The sequence below is a fragment of the Megascapheus bottae genome, chromosome 26 (assembly GCF_031878675.1).
Source record: "Megascapheus bottae isolate mThoBot1 chromosome 26, mThoBot2.hap1, whole genome shotgun sequence".
Taxonomy (NCBI): Eukaryota; Metazoa; Chordata; class Mammalia; order Rodentia; family Geomyidae; genus Megascapheus; species Megascapheus bottae.
In genome coordinates this window covers 10,190,513-10,212,116 of record NC_143534.1, presented here as the reverse complement: position 1 = coordinate 10,212,116, position 21,604 = coordinate 10,190,513, and the positions used below count along the sequence as shown (strand labels likewise).

The 21,604-nt window shown below is 43.8% G+C and overlaps 1 protein-coding gene across 3 annotated transcripts in view; it reads right to left on the bottom strand.

Annotated features, from left to right (window-relative positions):
- The window catches only part of Camk1d (calcium/calmodulin dependent protein kinase ID), a 258,945-nt gene that overhangs the window by 3,741 nt on the left and 233,600 nt on the right, over positions 1 to 21,604 (bottom strand). For all 3 annotated transcript variants that reach the window (XM_090318903.1, XM_090318901.1, XM_090318900.1), the window contains exons 7-9: positions 8,570 to 8,682; positions 6,899 to 6,977; positions 1,596 to 1,683 (exon numbers count right to left, since the gene is read on the bottom strand). In XM_090318903.1, coding sequence (XP_090175029.1) covers positions 1,596 to 1,683; positions 6,899 to 6,977; positions 8,570 to 8,682 — 280 coding nt within the window. The remainder of the gene's footprint in view (positions 1 to 1,595; positions 1,684 to 6,898; positions 6,978 to 8,569; positions 8,683 to 21,604) is intronic.

The following is a 21,604-nucleotide window of genomic DNA, read 5'->3' as shown; positions in this document are numbered from 1 at the left end:
TCTCTCACTTTCTTTTCTTCCCCTCCTTCCCTCCCTCCCTCCTCCCTTCCTTTTTTTTGTGGTAGTGAGGCTTGACTTCAAGGCCTTAGGCTTATTTAAGTCAGTACTCTACCACTTACTTGATCCATGATTCTAGCTCTGCTTTAGTTTCTTTTTCAGATCAAGTATCATACTTTTGCCCAGATAGCCTGAACTACTGTCTCTGCCACCTGAGTAGCAGGGATTAAAAGGGTATTCCACCATATCCAGCTTATTTTCAAAATAGAGCTCTGCTAATTTTTGCTAAGATTAGCCTAGAGATCACTGAACCTCCTGTCACTGCCTCCCAAGTAGCTGGAGGTGTGGTGTGTATCACCTTGTCTGGCCACACACTTCTTAAAACATTCTCATAATAGTTTAGGAAGCAAATTCATATTTCTCTTGTTCAAAAAGTACGCAAAGCCAGGGACTGGTGGCTCACACCTGTAATTCTGGCTACTCAAGAGGCTGAGGTCTGAGGATCGTGGTTCAAAGCCAGCCCAGGCATGAAAATCTATGAGACTCTTACATCCAATTAACCACCAGAAAACTGGAAGCGGTGCTGTGGCTCAAAGTGGCAGAACACTAGTGTTGCGCTGAAGAGCTCAGGAACAGGAGTGCCCAGGCCCAGAGTTCAAGCCCCAGGACCAACCAAAAAAGAAAAAGTATGTGAATTTATTTAAATCTCTTAAGTGTGTGCGTGCGTGTGTGTGTGTGTGTGTGTATGCGAGTATGCGTGAGTACACATATACTGGTACTGGGGCTTGCACTTCCAGCCTTATACTCTCAGTTGGCTTTGCCACTTAAGCTGGCACTCCATCATTTTCAGCCACACTCCAGTTTCAACTTCTTGTGGTTAATTGAACGTGAGCGTCTCACAGCTTTGTCTGCCTCCAGGTACAATCCTCAGATTTCAGCCTCCTGAGTACCTAGGACTACAGATGTGAGCAACAGTCGACCAGTAACACACCTGAGGTTTAAAAATTGTTTGCTCCTGATGCCATAAATTTATAGAGAGAAATGTAAAATAATTTTGTCTGTTTTAAGTAGCCTTTTAAAATGAGAGGCATATATAATAGACTACCTTCAAAACTAATATTCAAACATTTATTTTCCTGTAACTGAAATGGATTCTTTTGTGCTAAACAATGGCATTTCTTCTGAACAAAACAGATCAGTGGAACTGTGTGTCGGTACAGTCTCTCAGTGGCTCTTGGCTCTCGTGACAAGATAGCTAGGCCTTAATTATTCAAACTGATTAGAACCTAGAGTGTGGGTAACCAATAGATGGCCACGAGATTTCTATGGTTTAAGCCTATCAAGTTTTACCAGAAAATACTGATGAGTTCTGTTCCTGTTTTCTTTGGGTCTCTTCTTTTAAACGTTCAAAGTTCCACCAGAAAGAAGAGAAACCAAGGGAATTAAGTTGCCAAAGAAAGCAGGCCAGTAAGCCTGGCACTATCACTGTCTTTGAGCTGCAGAGAGGTCTGGCTAGCTCTTGTGTGACAGTGACATCCAGAAATCCAACATGCTCTGATGGTACAGCCACTGGGAAATTCAGCAAACTCAGGACTTACTCTCCATTTGCTTTTTGCAAAGTTCTTCCGGATCTGGGCACTGACAGACTCATGGATGTTCTTGTTGAGGGCTGTGTCACCGGCGATCCTGAAATACAAAGAGATTCTTCTGAAGGGTTTCTTGGGGCTCCACCATCAGATGCCAAGTGGATGCCTAGAAAGCCTTGTTTCACCCTCTGGGAGACTGAGGCTCATGAGAGGGTAGATGGCTGTGGACCTTCCAGGCTGCTGAGGTCCCCAGGTGACTTGCCTGTGAACCCACACATGCCTCCTTATCACTCCCTAAGCCCCACTCCACCTTCTGTACGCTGCTCCCTTCCCAAGCTCAGCCCGCACCTTCTTGCTCCACCTCACTACCTTCCTGTCTAGTGGTTCCTCTCTTGACACCCAGTTCCTGCAACACTGAGATCCACCAAGCTGGATTCATTGTCCTTCTGCTTCCTCCACACCAGCTTCACACCTGCAGTGTGTCACCTCGGAGCCCTCACATTTATCCCAGGTCTGTTCTGACCACCATATTCTTCCCCCGTCCTGCCTTCCGGCTTCTAACTTCCGGCTTCCATGAAGCCAAGGCTATGTCTTGCCTTCCTTACAATCTCTGCTCCATGGATCTTCCCAGAATTCTGAGACTCTCAGGTTCACTCTGGTTCCATCCAATATCCTATTCAGTCCAGGACACCTGTATCCCTCCCCTTCTCCATGCACCACAAGGAGCCTCAGCTCAAGCCTGCAATTCCTAGAAAATGATCAGAACTTGGAGGACCACTTTATATTCAACTGATTGTCCTAGGCAGTGTTGACTGTCATTATGGCTTGTTTTTGAACTTTCTTCCATCGACGGGGGAAATTCAGGTGTGCTCTTATTTCCTTTGTTGAGAGCTCTCATTCTATTCTGAGTTTTCTCTACTTTGGTTAGTTTGGTTTTGTACCTGCTCTTTCTCTCCTGGATTACAAACTCTAGTCTTAGTAATGTCTTGCAGGTCACCCACAGAGCACTCTCCTCTTCTGCCAAGCACTTCTAGACTATGTCAGTGACCTTGTTTATATCCAATTACTTGGCTTTTCTCCTAGGTCAGGGGAAATGATATTCTACTCTCAGTTCTTCCCAGGCTTCAACTCCCCCACCTTCCTTTTCTGGTTAAGTACTGAAGAAGCCAGTCCTTGGTTTGTATCTGGTGTGTCAGACAGAATTTACTGAGGCTGTATATGGTGACCCACCTAGCTACCCAAGAGATAGAGATGCTGGTGGCTCACACCTGTAATCCTACCTACTCAGGAGGCTGAGATATGCACATCACAGCTCGAAACCAGACTTGGCAGAATAGTCCATGCAATTCTATCTCTGATTAACCAGCAATGCATCTGGACTGGAGATGCGATTCAAGTGATAGAGTGCCAGCTATAAGCAAGCAAGCTGAGTGAGCACATGAAGCCCTGAGTTTCAGTCCCCAGTATTGCTAGATAAGATAAAAATAAATGAATAAGTAAATAAAAGAGTGAGAGAAATAAGCTAAGAAAGGAAGAGAAGGAAAGAAAAGAATTTGAGTTTTGGATAAGTTACACTGTAGGTATCAGAATGATAGATCACCTTTCTTTGCCATGAGGTACTTGGGATGAAAGTAAACTTTTTACCTTCAAGCCTAGACATAAAACACACTGAACACTGGACTCTAACTTCAATCTACAGTGCAATGACATAGCAGATTGAAACGTCATAAGACAAGAACTTATCCCATTCAGATTTTCTTTCAGTTGAAAATCACAGACACGCTCATCTAGACAAAGTCTGTGCTAGGCAGGCCTACATGCACCATCCAGCCTAATATTCCCAGCTAAAAGCAACTGCTCTTCAAGATTCTTTTGTCTTGTCCCAGCTGAGTTGAACACACAGCCAGGAAGATGCTCAGAGAGTAACTGAAGTGAACCACACCCATTTCCGGCCAATGTCATTTGTGTCTCCCTTGCTCTCCAGTTTTATCTCCTACCTTGACAACATAGGTCACATTTACAGACTCACATCTTTTCCACCTTGTCTTTCTAACGGATGATCAAAGTCTTTCCTCTGCCTTTTGTGTTCTTACATTTCATAGAAGGTCTCATCTACATCCATAGTTGTAAGTTTTTCTAGACATTTGTTTGTTTGGTGATACCTGCTGTGTATCCCAGACAGTGTTTGGCCAGGTGCTTGGACCAATTTTTTAATTCCCATGGCCAAGAAGAACTAATACAGCTGGAGCCCCAGTGAGAAGAGGGGTCCTTAGTCAACATTCAAGCGGTTCATTTTTTTGTGTCAGCTTGTCTAGAACGCAGCATCCAGATATTTGGTCAAATACTAGTATGGATGTTGTAGTATGCTATGGAAGGATTTTCATGTGAGATTTTCATGTTGACCAGTAGACTTTGAAAAAGGCAGAATACATGGAAGGGCCTCATCCAATCAGTTAAAGGCTTTAGGAGGAGAAAAAAGAAGAGGGAATTCTGTCTCTAGACTGGCTTCAGGCCTCCACAGATCTTCAGCACGTTGGCCTGCCCTAAGGATTTTGGACCCACCCGATTCCCGTAATTACTTAGCCAATGATTTAGTCCCTTAAAGTTAACGCCTCCCTCTTAATGCTCATCACTTCACTTTTCTTGTCAATGAAGCCAGAGATGGATTTTCAGAACAACCTGACCTGTGAGCACCTGGAATGGGTTCTCATTCTGCTGCCAGCTTTACCCGACTCTTTGGAAATCAGCAAGCATCACGCTGGCCCCTAGCCAGGCACCATCAAAAGAAAGGCCAAAATCTCAAGGGAGAGCAGCTTGAGAACACGAGGTAAAAAGTCCTGACGACCTGCTCCAAGGGGTACTTTGATAAGAGCCCTCCACTGCATGGCACAGCCTGTTTTGAAGCTAAGGAAGCATGTGCACTTGCTGATGCCTCTCTTTGCCCTGGCTGTCTGGGATGGAGTGGGAGCTGTGCCACGGCTACAGCTTCCAGGATGGCTTTGCTATTAGCTAGTTGGGTAGTTTTGGCTTAGTTACCTTATCTTCCTCGGCACACTGTGTGGAACATAACAGAGACTCAATAAATGGTGTTACAAATTAAAATATGGAGAAAAGGGGCCATAACACAACCTCTCAGCTCGTCCCTTGGGGAAGGGCTAGCAGCACGGAAATAGGTGGAACGCTAGGAAAGGGGGTCGATAAACAGTTTCCAACTTCCTCCAGAATTCACGGGGCTACTTATTTCTTTATATTGTTTTGAAGTGGTGGAGCTCAAACTCAGGGCCTTGAGCATGATAGGAAGGTGTTCTACCATTCTACCACTGAACGACACCTTGAATTCCCCATTTTCATTAGAATGGATGCTATAATTTGGATTGTGAATGACACCCCCTCCCCCAAACCCATGTGTTAAATGTCAAGTAGCAGAGCCACGTGTTTAGCAAACATGAAATAAAACTCTATTATTGCAAGAGGAAGTTTTCAGTTCCCAGCTTGGCTTTCTTGAGAGGCTATAGTAACCTTTAAGAGGTGGGAACTAATAGAGAGCTGGTCTTTCAATGGAATTGTAGGATGCCGGCCTCTTTCTCTTACTTCCTGTCTACCATAAAGTAAGCATCTTCCTCTACCACGTGTTATCTGCCAGGATGCTCTTCCTCTGCTTAGGCCCCAAAGCATCAGGGCCAACCCATCATGGATTAAGACCTGTAAAGCTATGAGCCCCCCAAACCAGCTTCCCTTTTTTTTTTTTCCAGTCCTCGGCTTGAGCTCAGGGCCTGAGCACTGTTCTTGGGCTTTTCTCAAGGCTAGCACTCTGCCACTTGAGCCACAGCACCACTTCCAGCCTTTTTCTAGTTATGTGGTACCGAGGAATCGAACCTGGGTCTTCGTGCATGCTAGGCAGGCACCCTACCACTAGGCCAAACTCCCGGCCCCAGCTTCCCTTTTTTTTTTTTTTTTAAGTTTATTGCCTTCAGTATTTTATTACAGTAATGAAAAGCTAATTAACACACTAGAGATTTTATTACTCTTGGCATTTGATTTTGAAACAAATGCCCACAGGGCTTTGATTTAAAAAAAAAGGGCTACAGTTAACTGAATATTTCCTTCTATGGGTGTCATCTCCAGAATTTCTCATGTAATCTCTGTACATTAGAAATTCTATTCTTGCATAACAAGGAGAAAATTGAGGCTTAAAAATGTCAGGTGTATGAAAGGACCTCCAGGATATAGAAACAAAAGCCAGATAACGAGTGATTGTTGTCCTTAATGTACTATGTTATCTCTCATTTCTTTTGCTGTCCCTTGGTTATCTCATATTGTTACAGTATTTTACCTTGTTATCTGATATATCCTATATATGTTTATTTGGTTATTTGGAATAGGATAGAGAAGGGGGGAAAACAAGATGGGGGGGGAGGGAAATGGGGACCAAGACATGAGAAAGGGTATCAATGTTTGTGAAGTAATGCACCTTCTATCTGGTGAATATCATGTAACCCTTCTATTAATTACAATAAAAATACATGAAAAAAATGTCAAGTGTAAAAATAAGGTCATAGCTTGCTGACAGAAAAGCTGCTTCTAACTTGGTAAGCCACACACACAGGAGACTCTGAACACACTGGAGCTGAAAATGTGTAGAGCGAGCGCACCAATTAGTCCCCCTGGAAACGAACAAACACGAACTGGAAATGCATTTGAAAGGAAAAGTATGTACCACCTCAATCTGTTTAACTACTAAGTAATAAACTCTGAAGGAATAAAACTCCAATCTTAATTCTTTATTGGGCAGTTCTTTTTTAAATAAAAAATTATCCCCAGAGACTTGATTTCTTTCTTTCCCTTCTTCATTTCTTTGATACTTCTGCCTCTGTCAATCTCTGTCTCTGTCTGTGCCCCTGTCACCTCCTTCCCTTCTTCCTCCTGCTCTTCCTCTTCCTTTTCTTTTTCCTCCTCTCCTTCCTTCTGCTGGCCTGGAACTCATGATCCTCTTTACCTCATCCTTCTGAGCACTGAGATTATAGGCAGGCCCACCAAGCTCAGCTCATCTGAATGTAAACTGGAAAGCTACCGTTGTCTTTCATACACACAACCTTTTTTGAGTGCAAAGCTACCATTACCTTCTGCACACTTAACCCCAGAAGACTGTAGTCTAAGGGCATAGAATGGTTCCAGTCCTTGGTTTGGGGAGAGGAACAAGTGCCTGGAGAAGGATGAGATGCAATGAATACCTGCCAGAAAGACAATGCGCGCACAGGAAGTTTGCTTGAGAGCACTCACTGACGAGCTGCTCTTGGAGAATGTTTGGTTCTTACCATGGATGCCGAGCTGCCTGCTCACAAGTGTATCTTTTATTTGGGTCTTTTTCCATCAGATTCCGAATGAAGTCTTTTGCTGTTGAAAGAGGAGGTACATGGTAAAGAATGACTTTGTGGCTTGCGATGTGACCACCAGCCACCACTCTGTCTTGGAGAGGAGCATTGCACCATTAAAAATAGGGGACTCATTCCCACAGACCCTACTGCATACCTCAGATACAAAAGACATTTGGATGCTGGGAAACAAAACCATGGCAGGGACTCCAATAGTCAGCAAAGCCAGGCTGGCAGCCCCATGTGAGCCAGCCTTTGGTTTAGAGAAGACAGGAAAAGCGTTCCATTGTCTCAGGGTCAAACTTCCTCGGAGAGACATATGGAGGATGTTCCCTACACAGACACTGGAGGGCTGTGAGCGAGCCGGCCAGGTCTTGGGCCAGGCACAGAGGATCACAGTCCTTGGGATCACTGTGCCAAAATCCAGTTGGACTACTAGTCTAGCGTGAATGGAAACCCACCCTGGGGGAAGTGGAGAGGGCTGGCAACTGGAATCACAGAACCCAAAGATGATACCATGTGTCACCATAGAACCGTGCCCTGCTGCACTGCAGAGCATGGGGGCCCCGGGAGGCTCTGCCCTCTGAGCTCAGAGGAACAATGTTCCCTCCGGGGATGGGGGAGTTGTGTGGGGAACACGGATGGTTCCTGACAGGTTGTGAAAGTCTAAGTTTCTAGCTAAAAACTAACCTAAACAATAAAGTACCCTCTCTGAACAGCCCATCAGAACCTGCAAAGTGCTGTCTCATTTGTCATTTCACCTCTTCCTTCCATTGCAGGTAGGGTTTTATTTTCTCCCTGTCGGGAAACGGAGACCTAGAGAGACTGTACCACCTTACTTGGGCTTTGGTTTTGCTCTTTTTGCCTCCTTGCGCTGTTCTGGTGTGGCCTTGAGAGAGAAGTAGGTTTCAAATCCCAGCTCTGGTAAGTACTACCTGTGTGACTCTGCCCAAGGTATTCCATCTTCCAGGGCCTCAGTCTTCCTCCCTATCCAATGGGGACACGAGTAATACCCCATGTGCTAGTCACAGACAGGGCTTGTATGCAGCACACAGCTGGCACTGGATAAGCAGTAGGCACTCCAAGTGGGGCACTCAAACCAAGGCAAGACTGGAGGCTAGATAGGCACATCTGTATCTCTTGTCTGGGCTCCAGTGATAGGTCCCAAGCCTGCCTTCCAAGTTAAGCCTATGAAGCCTCCCCATTCCGTCACAGACTGAATGTTCACACCTCCCATAATGCCCATGTTAGCATTCTAAGTCCTAAGATGAGGATGTGAAAGAGATGGGAACTCTGGGAGAAATCTTTGAGGATACCCCTCCCATCCAAAAACACAACTGCGCATGAACAGAAGTGGCTCTCACCAGACACCAGATGTTCTGGTATCTCAGTATTGGACTTGCAGCCTCCAGAATGGCGAGACATAAACATATACTTAAGCCACTCTATCTGTGTGACTTTGTTATTGCTTCCCCAATGGATGGGACAGGGACCTAGGGGTTGTTCTGAGCAACCCTGGCTCCTACCGCAGGTCCCTGGGCCTGCAGCATTGGGTGACCTAGGTATGCTACATATCTTACAGGCTGCCATGGAAGTGGTATATGGAAGACTCACCGGAGTCAGATATGTCATCCCAATAGGGGGAGTCGAACTCATATTCTGCTTTGAGGATCTGTTCAAAGAGCTTGGAGTCATTTTCATCGTAAAAAGGAGGGTAACCGCAGAGCCTGGAAGAGAAGATGGTGACAGATCTGAGTGCTGGCAGATGCAGTGGATTGGGTCTGCATTTGGCCTGGAAGTGGATAAAATTAAGAAAGTCTGCAGTGTAAAATCATCATCTCAGCAGAGGAACTCCACATTCTATAGACAAAGGAGCCAAAGAAACAAGTTGAGACACAATAAGAAGAAACAAGGGTGGGCTCAGGTAATGATCAGAGAGAATATACATGTTTAAATCCACCGTAACGTTTTTCTCTTCGAAATACCTGGGACTGAATTTAGGATTATCTCGTGAGCACTCTACCACTTGAGCCAAGCTCCAGTTCTTGTGGATAAGTGGAGATAAGAGTCTAACGGTCTTTAGTGTCTGGGCTGGCTTTGAACCTTGATCCTCAGATCTCAGCCCCCTGAGTAGCTAAGATTATAAGCATGAGCTACCTCACCCAGCTCAAAGGTAACTTTTAAAAAGTCTTATTAGGGGGGCCGGGAGTTTGGCCTAGTGGTAGAGTGCTTGCCTAGCATGCACGAAGACCCAGGTTCAATTCCTCGGTACCACATAGATAGAAAAAAGCTGGAAGTTGTGCTGAAGCTCAAGTGGTAGAGCTCTAGCCTTGAGAAAAGTCCAAGGACAGTGCTCAGGCCCTGAGCTCAAGCCCAGGACTGGCAAAAAAAAATCTTATTAGGTAGAATGGAAGTAGATCTAGATCATCCTGTTAAGCAAAATAAGCCAGTTCAGAAAGATAAATATGGTATGATTTCATTCATATGCAGAATCTAAACCTAAAAAACCAAGTTAAATGGAGAATGTTTTGGTAGTGATCATGGAAGAGGGAGGGAGAAGAGAAAGGATGATTATGAGTAAGATCCAAATGTTTTACAGACATTGTGTGAACATAGAATAATGAAACCCATTAAAAATCTGAAAAGGCAGAGGAATGAGTAACACAAGGGGATGAATTTAATCAGAGCAGATTACAGGCACATATAGGAATGCCACATGAACCTCCTTTGTAGAATTCATATCTGCTAACCACGATAATTTAAAAACTTGGTCTATAATAGGTTCTCTTTGGATGCTGACACAGAGCAACTATGTCTGGAAGAATTAAAGATCATTAACAAATAATTGAAGTAGAAAGCTTCATTAAATATGCTCCCCCAAATACTGTGGATTCTGATAGAGCACATGCTTAGCAAAAATCAATCAGTCATCAGTCCGCCAGTCATAGCTTGTCATTCCAGTTCTGTTCCCAGTCCTGCCCCTGATATAATTTGGGGAAGTAAAACTTTTTCACTGGAAAATGCAGGTGGTCTAACTAGAAAATTCTTAATATCTTTTTGGGCTTTATGCTACCATGGCTCTATAACTCTTGTTCCAGGTTATTTGATTGTCTAAACATCTCAAAAAAGACCAGAACCATGTCTGGGGCTCATGTGAGGCAAACGCCACCCTCAGTTGAGATGGGAAGGAAAGGCACTGAGGCTGTGCCCCCAGAGCAGGGGACAATAGGCAACAGCAGTGCGTGCCTAGGGAAGTCAGATGCGAAGTAGAAGGTGTATTCTTCCCAGAAAACCCACAGACTTTGCCACTCAGCTCAATGTGGTTCCAAACACAGATTCAGCCTGGGGATTTGCCTAATGAGAAGTCAGCAGGCCTTGGTAGGCCGCAGGCCTTTCAGGGCTGAGAAATGTGAGGAAAGAGAAAACAGCCTTGGGAGGTGGGAGAAGGGTGATGATAGTTTTTAAGGCTGTGAGACTTTCTGCAGGCTGATATAAATTCAGAATCATCGAGTCCTTCCTTTCCTTCCTGAGGCTGTCTTTCTGCCTGGAAAATTTCATCTCTAAAGATTTGCTGCCTTTGGTAAAATGAACACGTAGCCAGCAATTCCGGAACCACAGTGCATACTTCACTGCCCAGGAAACCCTGGGGCGGGAGATGTCAGTGAACCTTTTTCCCATAATGAGAGTTTGGGCTAAATGAAATGTGGGCACTGGGCAAAAGCAGACTGAACAAAATATTAGCTTGTCATAGAAATAAAAGAGAAGTGACTAAAAGTTAGGTATATAAGGTTTTTGTTTATTAACAACTAAGTATGTTTACTTTAAGGTTTGCCTTTCTCTTTAATGAAAAGCACATCTTTAAAACAATTCCAGTTGATGCAGGTGGCTCATGCCTATAATAGTAGCTATTCAGGAGGCTGAGATCTGAGGATCACAGTTCAACGCCAGCCCTGGCAGGAAAGTCCATGAGACTCATCTCCAATTAATCATCAGAAAACTGGAAGTGATGTTGTGGCTCACTGGTAGAGCACTAGCCTTGACTGAAGAGCTCAGGAACCACATGCCCAGGCCGAGTTCAGCCCCACAACCAACAACAACAAGTTCCAAGAAAAAAATGTTAGTTTTCGGGTGCCAATTTTCTTGATGCATATTCCAATTTCTTTTGATCTTAAGTCTTCCCCCACCTTTCTCCTTTTTTTTTTCTTTTTCTTTTTTTGCATTGATTTCTGTGTTGATGCAGGTTGATGGCAAAAAAAAAATATGAATCTACTTTGGGGCCTGGATGGGTTAATGGAACTAGAAAAAACTTAGGGCTGGGAGGGAGGGGGGTGGATGAGGGAAGGGATGACGTCGATCAAGATGCATTATACCCATAGATATGTTAAACGGAAACCCCTTTGTACAACTACTTAAAAATAAAAAATACAAATATAAAGAAAGGATATGAAGCTGTGTGCTAATGGTTTATGCCTATAATCCTAGCTACTCAGGAGGCTGAGATCTGAGAATTGAGGTTCAAAGGCAGCCTGTGCAGGAAAGTCCATGAGACTCTTATCTCCAGTTAACCACCAACGAAACCAAAAGTAGAGCTGTGGCTCAACTGATAGAATGCTAGCCTTGAGCACAAAAGCTGAGGAACAGCATCTAGTCTCTGAGTTCAAGTATCAGGACAAGTATATAAAAGAAAAAAAAGGAAATGAAGAAAAAGGTAAAATATAAAGAAGACTTTAAACAAAGACTTGTGAAAAATCAGAATGGCAAATGTAGTTTGTACAGGCTTCTTCCCACCTAGAAATTGGATGGGGAGGTCTCTGGCCAGGTGATTTCACTGATAGCTTTGTGTGGAGTTTGCAACAACTTGGTGTGTCCATCCACATGAGCTGATGGACAGTTGTGATGCTGTGGTCACTGGATGCCTTGTATTACTTCCACTCCCACTGTCCTTTATTAGCAATCCGGTGCAACTGATTTTTAATATCTGAACATTTAAATGATCTCTGAGTTATATGTCATTGTGGATACTCAAAAATGATAAAGCCATTCCCAATTTTTCCGGCCCTAAAAGTTTATGGCTCAGAATGACACTGAAATTCAATCATGGTGACACATGAAGCTAAATCAAGAAGTAGAGTTTGAGATACCTAGTGTGACTCTCTCTCAAAAATGAAGAAATTAATTAAACAAAGTAAAGAAAGTAGAGAAGGGAAGAAGAAGAAAAGGAAAAGAAGCTTCCATCTCACCCCTGGAACCATTATCCAGGAAGCCCAGATGGCCTAAGCAAGCCTTTCCTTAACTCTGGCCCCCACTAAAGAGATGACCTTTCTCAGGTGGACCTGCCCTTCTCTGCATGCTTCTATGGTCGTCAAAGCTCCTGCACTGATTGTGAGCTCTGCGGGCAGGCCATATCTGACACTGGTCTTCTGATCCTCAGTACCCAGGCAGTGTCCGAAGCTCATGCTGGACAGAGGCTTGGGATAAATGCACACACTCTAGAAGAAGGGGGCTTACTCATTAGCATCTGAGTTCCCTGGGTAGGCTCTGAAGCAGAGAGGGATACATAGGAGCGTGTGCCCCTTCCCCAGACCAGGGTGACCTCAAAGTGTCACCTAGTGTCACCAAAGTGTCTATGGAGACAGCTCCATCCCATGTCATTCAGTCATTCCAGAAGGACTTGGCATGCAGTCTGGGCATAGAAGATAAATGCAGTGTTGGTTTGGTTTACCCACAATGCCATTTCACAAAAGAGAAGGTTTTCCATGGAGTAGGCTTTTTGCACAAATGGATGTGAAAATCAATGACGGTCAATCCTGCCTAATCCGGCAGCGATAAGTTTTTCTTGGAAACTGAAATGCTAGAGTAGCATAAAAGCTCTACTGGAAAAGCCCTGTGGGTATGCCGTGGCCATTACCCTGCAGGAAGTCATGTTATTATGCTGTTGTCTGCAGCCATGCACTGACTCCATGCAAAATCAGTTAGGATAGGAGGATATCAGTTAGGATACTGAGAAGTCACTGTTTTGTTCCTGTGTCCCTTTACCTCCATAGCTCACCTTAGCTACCTGTATGCCCCTTCCCAAATTATACCAAAGGTAACAGAAAAAAGACAAGAAGAAGCTCATATCAGAAACTACTCAGCCAGCAGGCATGGCATGATTCAGTCCCTACTATCATGGCATTTTCATTAGGGAATAAGAGACAAGATGTTCTGCACTAAACTCCAAAATAAACAGAAAATGTAAAACATAGACAGAAAAGATTAACTTAAACTTAAAACTGGTCAAGGGAATCAAAAACATTTCAGCCTCCGTCTAGAATATTCATCTCCATACAGTTTTCGGTAGAAGTTCAGTAACTTCTTCCAATTTAAAGAACAGAATCCTTCCTGAGGCAAGTGATAATAATTTTAGAAATCCAGCCAGATGTGTCACTGCAAGAGACATGCTCTCCATGTTCTTCTTCTAAATCTGCCTCTCAAGTTGGAGTGTCAGGTTTTGTGTATTATAGATGTGGAAACAGCTAGGGACCAGGCCATGTGATCTGCCAAAGAAGGAGCAACACAGGTGCCTCCAGTGATAAAAATCAATACGGAATGTTCTTTCCAGTCTGCCTTCCTGCAAGACAGATTGGGGAAAAAGGGGGGATATGGCTCAGTCATTATGGACCTGTCTTGGCAGAAAGGGACTGGATACAAATGAGCCAGTATCTATATCGAACCAAATTCCAATAGGATTGTGGCAAACAGCCTGAATTTAGTGCAGGGCTCCCAGGCAGAGCTGTGAAGGGGACACAAAAGAGAAAAGTCTTCTGACAAGGCCTTGTAGAACTTGCTGAACAGGGCAGGAGTTCAGGCATACCCCATTGACTAAAGAATTGGGAAACCAAGTGAGATATACGAGTACCTTTTCTAAGTTCCTGTGAAATGTACTTCTGAGGGGCTGAACTTTATTTGACATATTTTATCTGGAATTTTCAAATGCCACAGTGTGGCAACCTAGAATTATGTTTTTGTCTAACTTGAGCAGAAAATGGATGTGAAGAATAAATTGATTTTCCAAGGGAAGTTTTGAGCTGCTCTTCAAGGACTGATGTCAACTTTGCTTTCAGAGTTGCCAAAAGGCAGGATACTTGGATATAGTTCTCCAGTGGCTGAAAGCCTAGTCCCGGGAAAATGCTGTTGGGAGCTGGGGGACACTTAGGTGGTGGGGCCTTGTGAGAGGTCTTTAGGTCATTGGGTATGATCTTGATGGGCAGTTGAGAGACTCCTAGTTTCGTCTTCCTTTTGCTTCCTGGCAGTGAGATGAGCAGTTTGCTGAACTCTATGTGTCCATTGGTAACTGACACCTCCGCCAGTGACCTTAAGTCAGGAGTTTTTCCAAATCTTGGGAATCTTAAAACTCAGAGCCCAAATAACCCTTTTCTCTTCACAAATCAATTACCCTCAGATAATTTGTTATAGTGAAAGAGATCTGGCACACATGGTTTCTTCAGTCTGAGATTGGGAGGAAAGAAGACAGATTTGAGTCCTGGCTCTACTAAGCATTGTTGAATGACACTGGAGAAATTCATTCTCCCTGAGACATAGTTTGTTTTGTGAATTTTTCAGAGATATTATAATATTAATACAATGTTAACATATACTATATAAAACACACAAGAGGATGGATGGACAGAACAAATGAAGGGAATATGAACAAATGGATACATAAATAAGTAAATGGATTTAGATATGGAGATATAAAACATACTAGAGATAGAACACAAAGTATCAGTTGCCTAGAAACCATTAAATACCAATTTTCATATCCTTCCCCCTTCTTTTTTTTTTTTTAACCTCATCTAATCCTTCTCAGGTTCCTTAGCTAAAACTTTCTGGAGTAGGAAAGCAGCTGCTTGGGTAGTAAGAGCAATGCAAGGGCAGAGAGGAGGAGACGAGTCCAGAGGGACTGTCCTGTGTCCTACCCTCTAATTATGAAAGGGAAGCAAATACTTTTGAATGCCATGGAAAGTCTCAGTTACCTACCAACAACACCAACAACCACACATCCTTACCTAAGCTTCTACAACCACTAAGGAAGAAAGGATGAGAGATGCCATCTCTGTTCCTTACTTTTGTGCCATGTTGTGACTATGACGATAGAATGTACTAGACTTGCCTAACACATCCTGCCAAGGCACCCTCAATTCTAAGAACAGCTCAAGTCTCCCTGAGAACCGCTATTCAAGGCCTGTGTGCTATGGAAGAATACTTGTATATTTTTAGGCTACAGTGCCAAAATAATGACCAAAATCAGAGTATCCTTCCTTTCCACTCAAGTCTCTTGACTCTTAGGGACCACCAGGCAGCCATTTTGTATCCCTTTCTTAGCCCTTGGCACGTTTATCTTTGTCTACTTAGTGAGCAAACAGTTTGGAGCATATTGTCTGGCTTTTTCAAGACTAGAATGATCAAAAGACTTAACTGATTATAAAAATGCGATCCAGTGACCTTATGGACCATCAATATGACGACCAAATGTGTCTACCAATACAGTCCCAGAGCCTTCTCCCTACAAATTTAGAAGACATCAGGCTGGAGAAAGTAGGGAGGGCTCACATATTAAAATCTTATACTGGGCAACCCTGACAATGGTCTCTTGCCAACAAAAATATAACAGGTAAATGCCTCATTCCCTGAGATTTAGATAACGTCTTCAAAGCTGCAAGTGGGTATGCAGATCAGGAAAGTATTTGAGCCAGAGAGGAGGGGAGTACTAGAAGGAAAAAGATACTGCTTAAAATTCTATGCCCAGCTGGAGCTGAAGACTGGAGGATGGGAAGGAGAGGAAAGGGGATAGGGAGAACAAACTGCTTCCTCCTCCCTCCCCCAACCCCAAATATGAGGGAGGATGGCATTAATCAAAGGAGCCAACCCTTTGATTCTTGCATTAGCCACTGGGCCAGACACCACCTTGAGAAAGTCTGGGTCATTAGCATACAGGCCCCCAGCCTCCTCCTGATTGACTAAACAGCTTCGACTGGCCACGAAACTGGAAAGGAGCCAAGAGAACACTGCACAGCTAGGAAGGCAGAGTTAGGAAACCCAGTGCAATTCATTCGCATTGAACATTCATTCGCATGATTAATCAATGTCAGACTCCAGCACCAGGGTGGGGGGTCACAGACATCCTATGTGGAGGTGATTAACATCCAGATATACCTGAGGATGCTGCAGTCTAGAAGATAGCCTGATTTTTGCATCTAACTATGTCTTCCACGTGGCTGGCTTCTTCTTTCTCCTGGGCTCGTTTCTTTCCTGCTACCTCCTCTCCAGCTTTTCTCCTTCCTCCTGCCTTGCACCTTCCCTTCCTCCCTTCTAGTTATGACGGAAAGAAGGACAGGTAGATTAGCACAAGTGCCTGTGGTCTGGACCCTCTTTGCCCTTGGCCTCTCACTGCAAATACCCCATAAGCCTCCACAGAAACACCCACATGTGCTTAACAGACAGAATGGAAGCAGGAGAGAAGCCAGCAAGGGTTTGCAGGATTCTGGGCTATGTGGACTCACATCTCGGATTCCCTCATATCTACCTCCATCAGACATGCTCCCAGACTCTCTCCTCTGCTTAGTCACAAAGCCTGCTCAAAATTAATTCATTAATTGGTACTTAAGTTTGAGCTGAGGCCTCAAATTCTATCATGAGCCAAGTTCCAGTGCTTTTTTGCTTTAGCCCCTTTTCAGATAGGGTTTCATTTTTTTGTCCATGCCGGTCTTGGACTATGATCTTTATGATTTTCCTACCTATGCCTCTTGCATAGCTGAGATGACAGGTTGAGTTACTATGCCTGGCTTACTTATTGAAATTTACATATATACTTATATATGTATTCTACATATACACAACATATTAAAATATGTTTCTGGGCCAGGAGTTTGGCCTAGTGGTAGAGTGCATGCCTAGCATGCACAAAGACCATGGGTTTGATTCCTCAGTATCACATACATAGAAAAAAACTGGAAGTGGTGCTGAGGCTCAAGTGGTAGAGCAAGCTTTGAGCAAGTCCAAGGATAGTGCTCAGGCCCTGAACTCAAGCTCAGGACTGGCAAAAAATGTTTGTGTGAATATATATATATATATATATATATATATGTATATATATATATATATATATACACACACACACATCTATCTATATATACACATACATTTAAAAATATATATGTATATCTGGCTGGCCTCAAACTGGTATAAATCTCTGCTTCCTGATCATGTGGGCATAAGCCAAAAGGCTCCAATAGTAAATATTTAAAAACTTGTTTGGTTCTTAGCAGAAAGAATAGCGCAGGAGGAATTTCAATTCCAAACTTTAGAATCTATTACAGAGCTATAATTCTCAAAACAGCTTGGTACTGGCACAAGAACAGGCCTGAAGACCAATGGAATAGAACTGAGGACCCAGATATTAAACCACAGACCTATGGCCACCTAATCTTTGACAAGGGAGCCAAAAAAATAGAATGGAAGAAAGACAGCCTCTTCAACAAGTTGTGCTGGCAGAACTGGTTAAGCACCTGCAGAAAACTAAAGTTGGATCCTTCTTTGTCACCTTGCACTAGAATTAACTCCAAATGGATCAAAGACCTGGAGGTAAAAGCTGACACACTGAAAACTTTACAGGAAGGAATAGGAGACACACTAGGCCTCCTTGGCACAGGTCGAAACTTTCTTAATAAGGACCAAGAATCACAACAAATCAGAGAAAGGCTGGATAAGTGGGACTGCATTAAACTGCAGAGCTTTTGTATGGCAAAGGATATAGCTAGTAAATTAATTAGGAAGCCTACAGAGTGGGAGAAGATCTTCACCAACCAAACAACGGGCAAAGGCCTCATATCTAAAATATATCAACAACTCAAAAAATTGAATCACTCCCAAACTAATCTCCAAAGTAACAACCATCCCATTAAAAAATGGGCCAAAGACTTAAAGAGAATCTTCTCTGAAGAAGAAACAACAATGGCCTATAGACACATGAAGAAATGCTCAACATCTCTGGTCATAAAAGAAATGCAAATCAAAACAACTCTAAGATTCCACCTCACCCCAGTTAGAATGGCCAGGATCAAGAAAACTAATAACAGCAGATGCTGGAGGGGATGTGGCCAGGAGGGATCACTACTACACTGTTGGTGGGAGTGCAAACTCATTCAACCACTATGGAAAGCAGTGTGGCAGTGCCTCAAAAGGCTAAACATAGAACTCCCCTATGACCCAGCAATTCCACTACTTGGCATTTACCCAACCATCCAGAAACAAGGGCATACTAAACCCACTAGCACAACAATGTTCATTGCAGCACTATTCACCATAGCAAAGATATGGAACCAACCTAGATGTCCCTCAGTTGATGAGTGGATCAACAAATTGTGGTATTTGTACACAATGGAATTCTATGCTGCTGTCAGAAAGAATGACATCGCCCCATTTGTTAGGAAATGGAAAGACTTAGAAAAAATCATATTAAGTGAAGTAAGCCAGACTCAAAGGAACTTAGGCTCAATGGTTTCCCTCATTCGTCATAATCAGTAGAAACCTTGGGCTCTCCTAGCAGAGCTCTGCAATAGAGCAAAATCTTGATACATAAGGCCATATAGTACGAAGCTAATTGAAAGGACCTCCAGGATATTGAAACAAAAGCCATATAACGAATGATTATTGTCCTTAATGTACTGTTGTCTCTCATCTCCTTTGCTGTCCCTTGGTTATCTCATATTGTTATAGTATCTCACTTTGTTATCTGATATATTGAATTTATTTGTATTTGGTTATTTGAAATTTGATAGGGAAGGGGGGAAAACCAAGACGGGAGGGGGTGTGTGGGGGGGAGGGAAATGGGTACCAAGACATGTGAAAGGGTATCAATGTATGTGAATTAATGCACCTTCTATCTGGCAAATATCATGTAACCCTTTTACTAATTACAATAAAAAAAACTTGTTTGGATTCTTTTATGCACTTAGTATGCTGCTAAACCATATCTAACATAGTTTAGCTATTGGGAGCTGGATCGGCTCTTTCAAGCTATATACTTAAACTATGCTTTGAGTTGGGTGCCAGTGACTCATACCTGTAACCTCAGCTACTTAGGAGGCAGAGAGCTGAGAATCATAGTTCAAAGCCAGCCTGGGCAGAAGAGTCTGTGAGACTCTTACCTCCAATTAACCAACAAAAAGCAGAGTTATGGTTCAAATGGTAGAGTACCAACCTTGAGTGGAAAAAGCCAAGTGACATTGCAAGGCTCTGAGTTTAAGCCCCAGTACTGGCACAAAAAATAAATGAAAGTAATAAAACTGCATTTCTAACAGAATGACATATCTTTTCCCATACACAAGAGGTCCTTAGATTACTGGGTCTTGAAGGATAACCCAGCAATATACATGGGAGTCTCTCATGTATTTGGGGACTATTTGGGGATAGAGCTGTTCCTTGGTCTGGACTGGCTGTCTCTGGGAAGATTGCTACCTGTCCTCCAAACCCAGGTGGCTGTCCCTGGTTTGTGAAGCATCCCCAGGCCTCAGGCAGCTCATGGTGCAGTCTCAGGCCACTTCATGACAGCCAGGAGACTGGATTGTAATTTATGTGTTTACCGTCTGTCGTCTGCAGAGCCTCTGAGGCCAGGCTGGTAATGAATCTATCTCAGCACCTCATCATATTGACTGACATGTATTAGGTTCAGTAAATGTTAGGAAAGAGAATGTCTGCCAATCCCCTGCCTGGCCTGCTCCAGGCTTAATGGCCCCAAGCATTTAGCTGTTACATAAACCACAGTTTCCAGGAGATGATAGGAGAGTAGAGGCAGTAAAATTTCCTCCATCTGACTGGAAGCGGTGCCATTTAGGATGTCAAAATGTACCTGCTGGTTGTTCCTTTCCAAATTCTCCTGATGTCCCCTCACTACCCCTCACATATACTGGTAAAAATGATCTTACTTAATGTCACTGGCAGGGAGTGGCCCCCACGACCACCTAACTGGAGAATTTCTGAACCCCACTGGCACTTGCGCCATATTTGCCACCCATGCTCTGCACACTTCTTTGAAAACAGCATTTTGAGGGCATGGGGCATGCCCAAACCAAGCCTGTCTCTGAGGTGGTGGAAGGAGGGTCAGGAGCCCACAAACAAATCTGAAATACGCTCTACAGTCCTGGCATCTGAGGCCAAGTTAAGAGGGTTCACAACCCATAGAGGACAGGTAGGAGACACAGACAGAGCTATGGGGCTGCTCTGAGACTCCCTGGAAAACAGCCAAGCTGAAATATAATCAACAAACCAAATCAGCAAATCTGGGAATTGTCAGCAATCATCTATGCCTAGTGAGCTAAAAACCATGATGCTTGCCAGGCATGGTGGCTCATGCCTGCAGTCCTAGGTACTCAGGAGGCTAAGATAGGAGGACTGCGGTTCAAAGCGTGTGTTTTTCTCTGTAGCATGTTGTATCCCTGAGTATCACTGAGGGTAACAATCAATCGGTCAAAAAAATAAACACCCCAAAACTGGGGTATTTGGAAGAAGGGAGGTAAGATCAAAAGGAGGCAGAAAAAATAAAAAGAAGGGTGAAGAATGCAGAAAAGAATCCAATGTAAAAAGAAAAAGACCCAATGCACACCCTACACAATTAAGAAAATGGGGTGGGGGGAAGGGGAAGGTTGGGGGAGTTAGGAGAGAATGCTGAAAGAGGCGAAGTTCATTGAGATGCATTGTATTCCTTGTCCAATAGCAACTCCTTTGCAGAGCTACTTAAAGATAATAAAAACATTAAAGGTAAAAACCTCCTTGGAGGTGTGGTCTGAGATCAGACCAGATGTTCTTTTATTTTCTAGGAATTTGTGCCGGGCCAAACCCATCACACTGATGTCAATATATTCCGTTTCTGTCCCCCTCAGTAGCTTATGGTACGTGTGGGTAAAAATTGCTTTCGCAACACTGCAAAGGGAAGATCTAAGAGATGGTAATGAATGTGGAGGGACTGGAACCCTGTTCGTGGCTGGTGTGAATGTAAAGGGATGCTGTGGCTATCAAAACGGCCATAGGATCCAGCAGTTCTGCTTCCAGATTTATCTACATACCCCTAAGAGTCAAAGCAAGGATTCAGGCAGGTGCTGGTACTTCCTGACTCATAGCAGCAAGGCTCATGATAGCCGTGATGTGAGGAAGCAAGTCAGATGCTGGCTGACAGACCCATGGGCTGTACACGCTCCTGAAGCAGGTAAGCAACTCTGGCACATGCTACATTTGGCCTAACTCCTGAAGATGTGATGGATGCGGAGTGTGAAACAGGTCAGACACAGAGGGACACATTCTGCGTGAGTCCACGCTTGAGAATCCCTTAGGGAAGTTAGATTGATAGATGCAGAACGTGGAAAGAAGGCTCTCTGGGGCTGTGTGAGCAGAGTTTGAGGGTGAGATTGTGGTTATAGGTGTGCCCAGAGAGAAAAGTCCATGAGACTCCATCTCAGCCGAAGAAGCTGGGTGTGGTGGAACACAGCTCTTACTCCAGCTATCATGGTAAGTATAAAATAAGCAGACTGCAGTCCAGGCATGAGGAGGGGTCAAAAGCAAGATCTATCTTAACAATAACCAGTGGGAAACAAAAGGGCTAGAGGCATGTCTTAG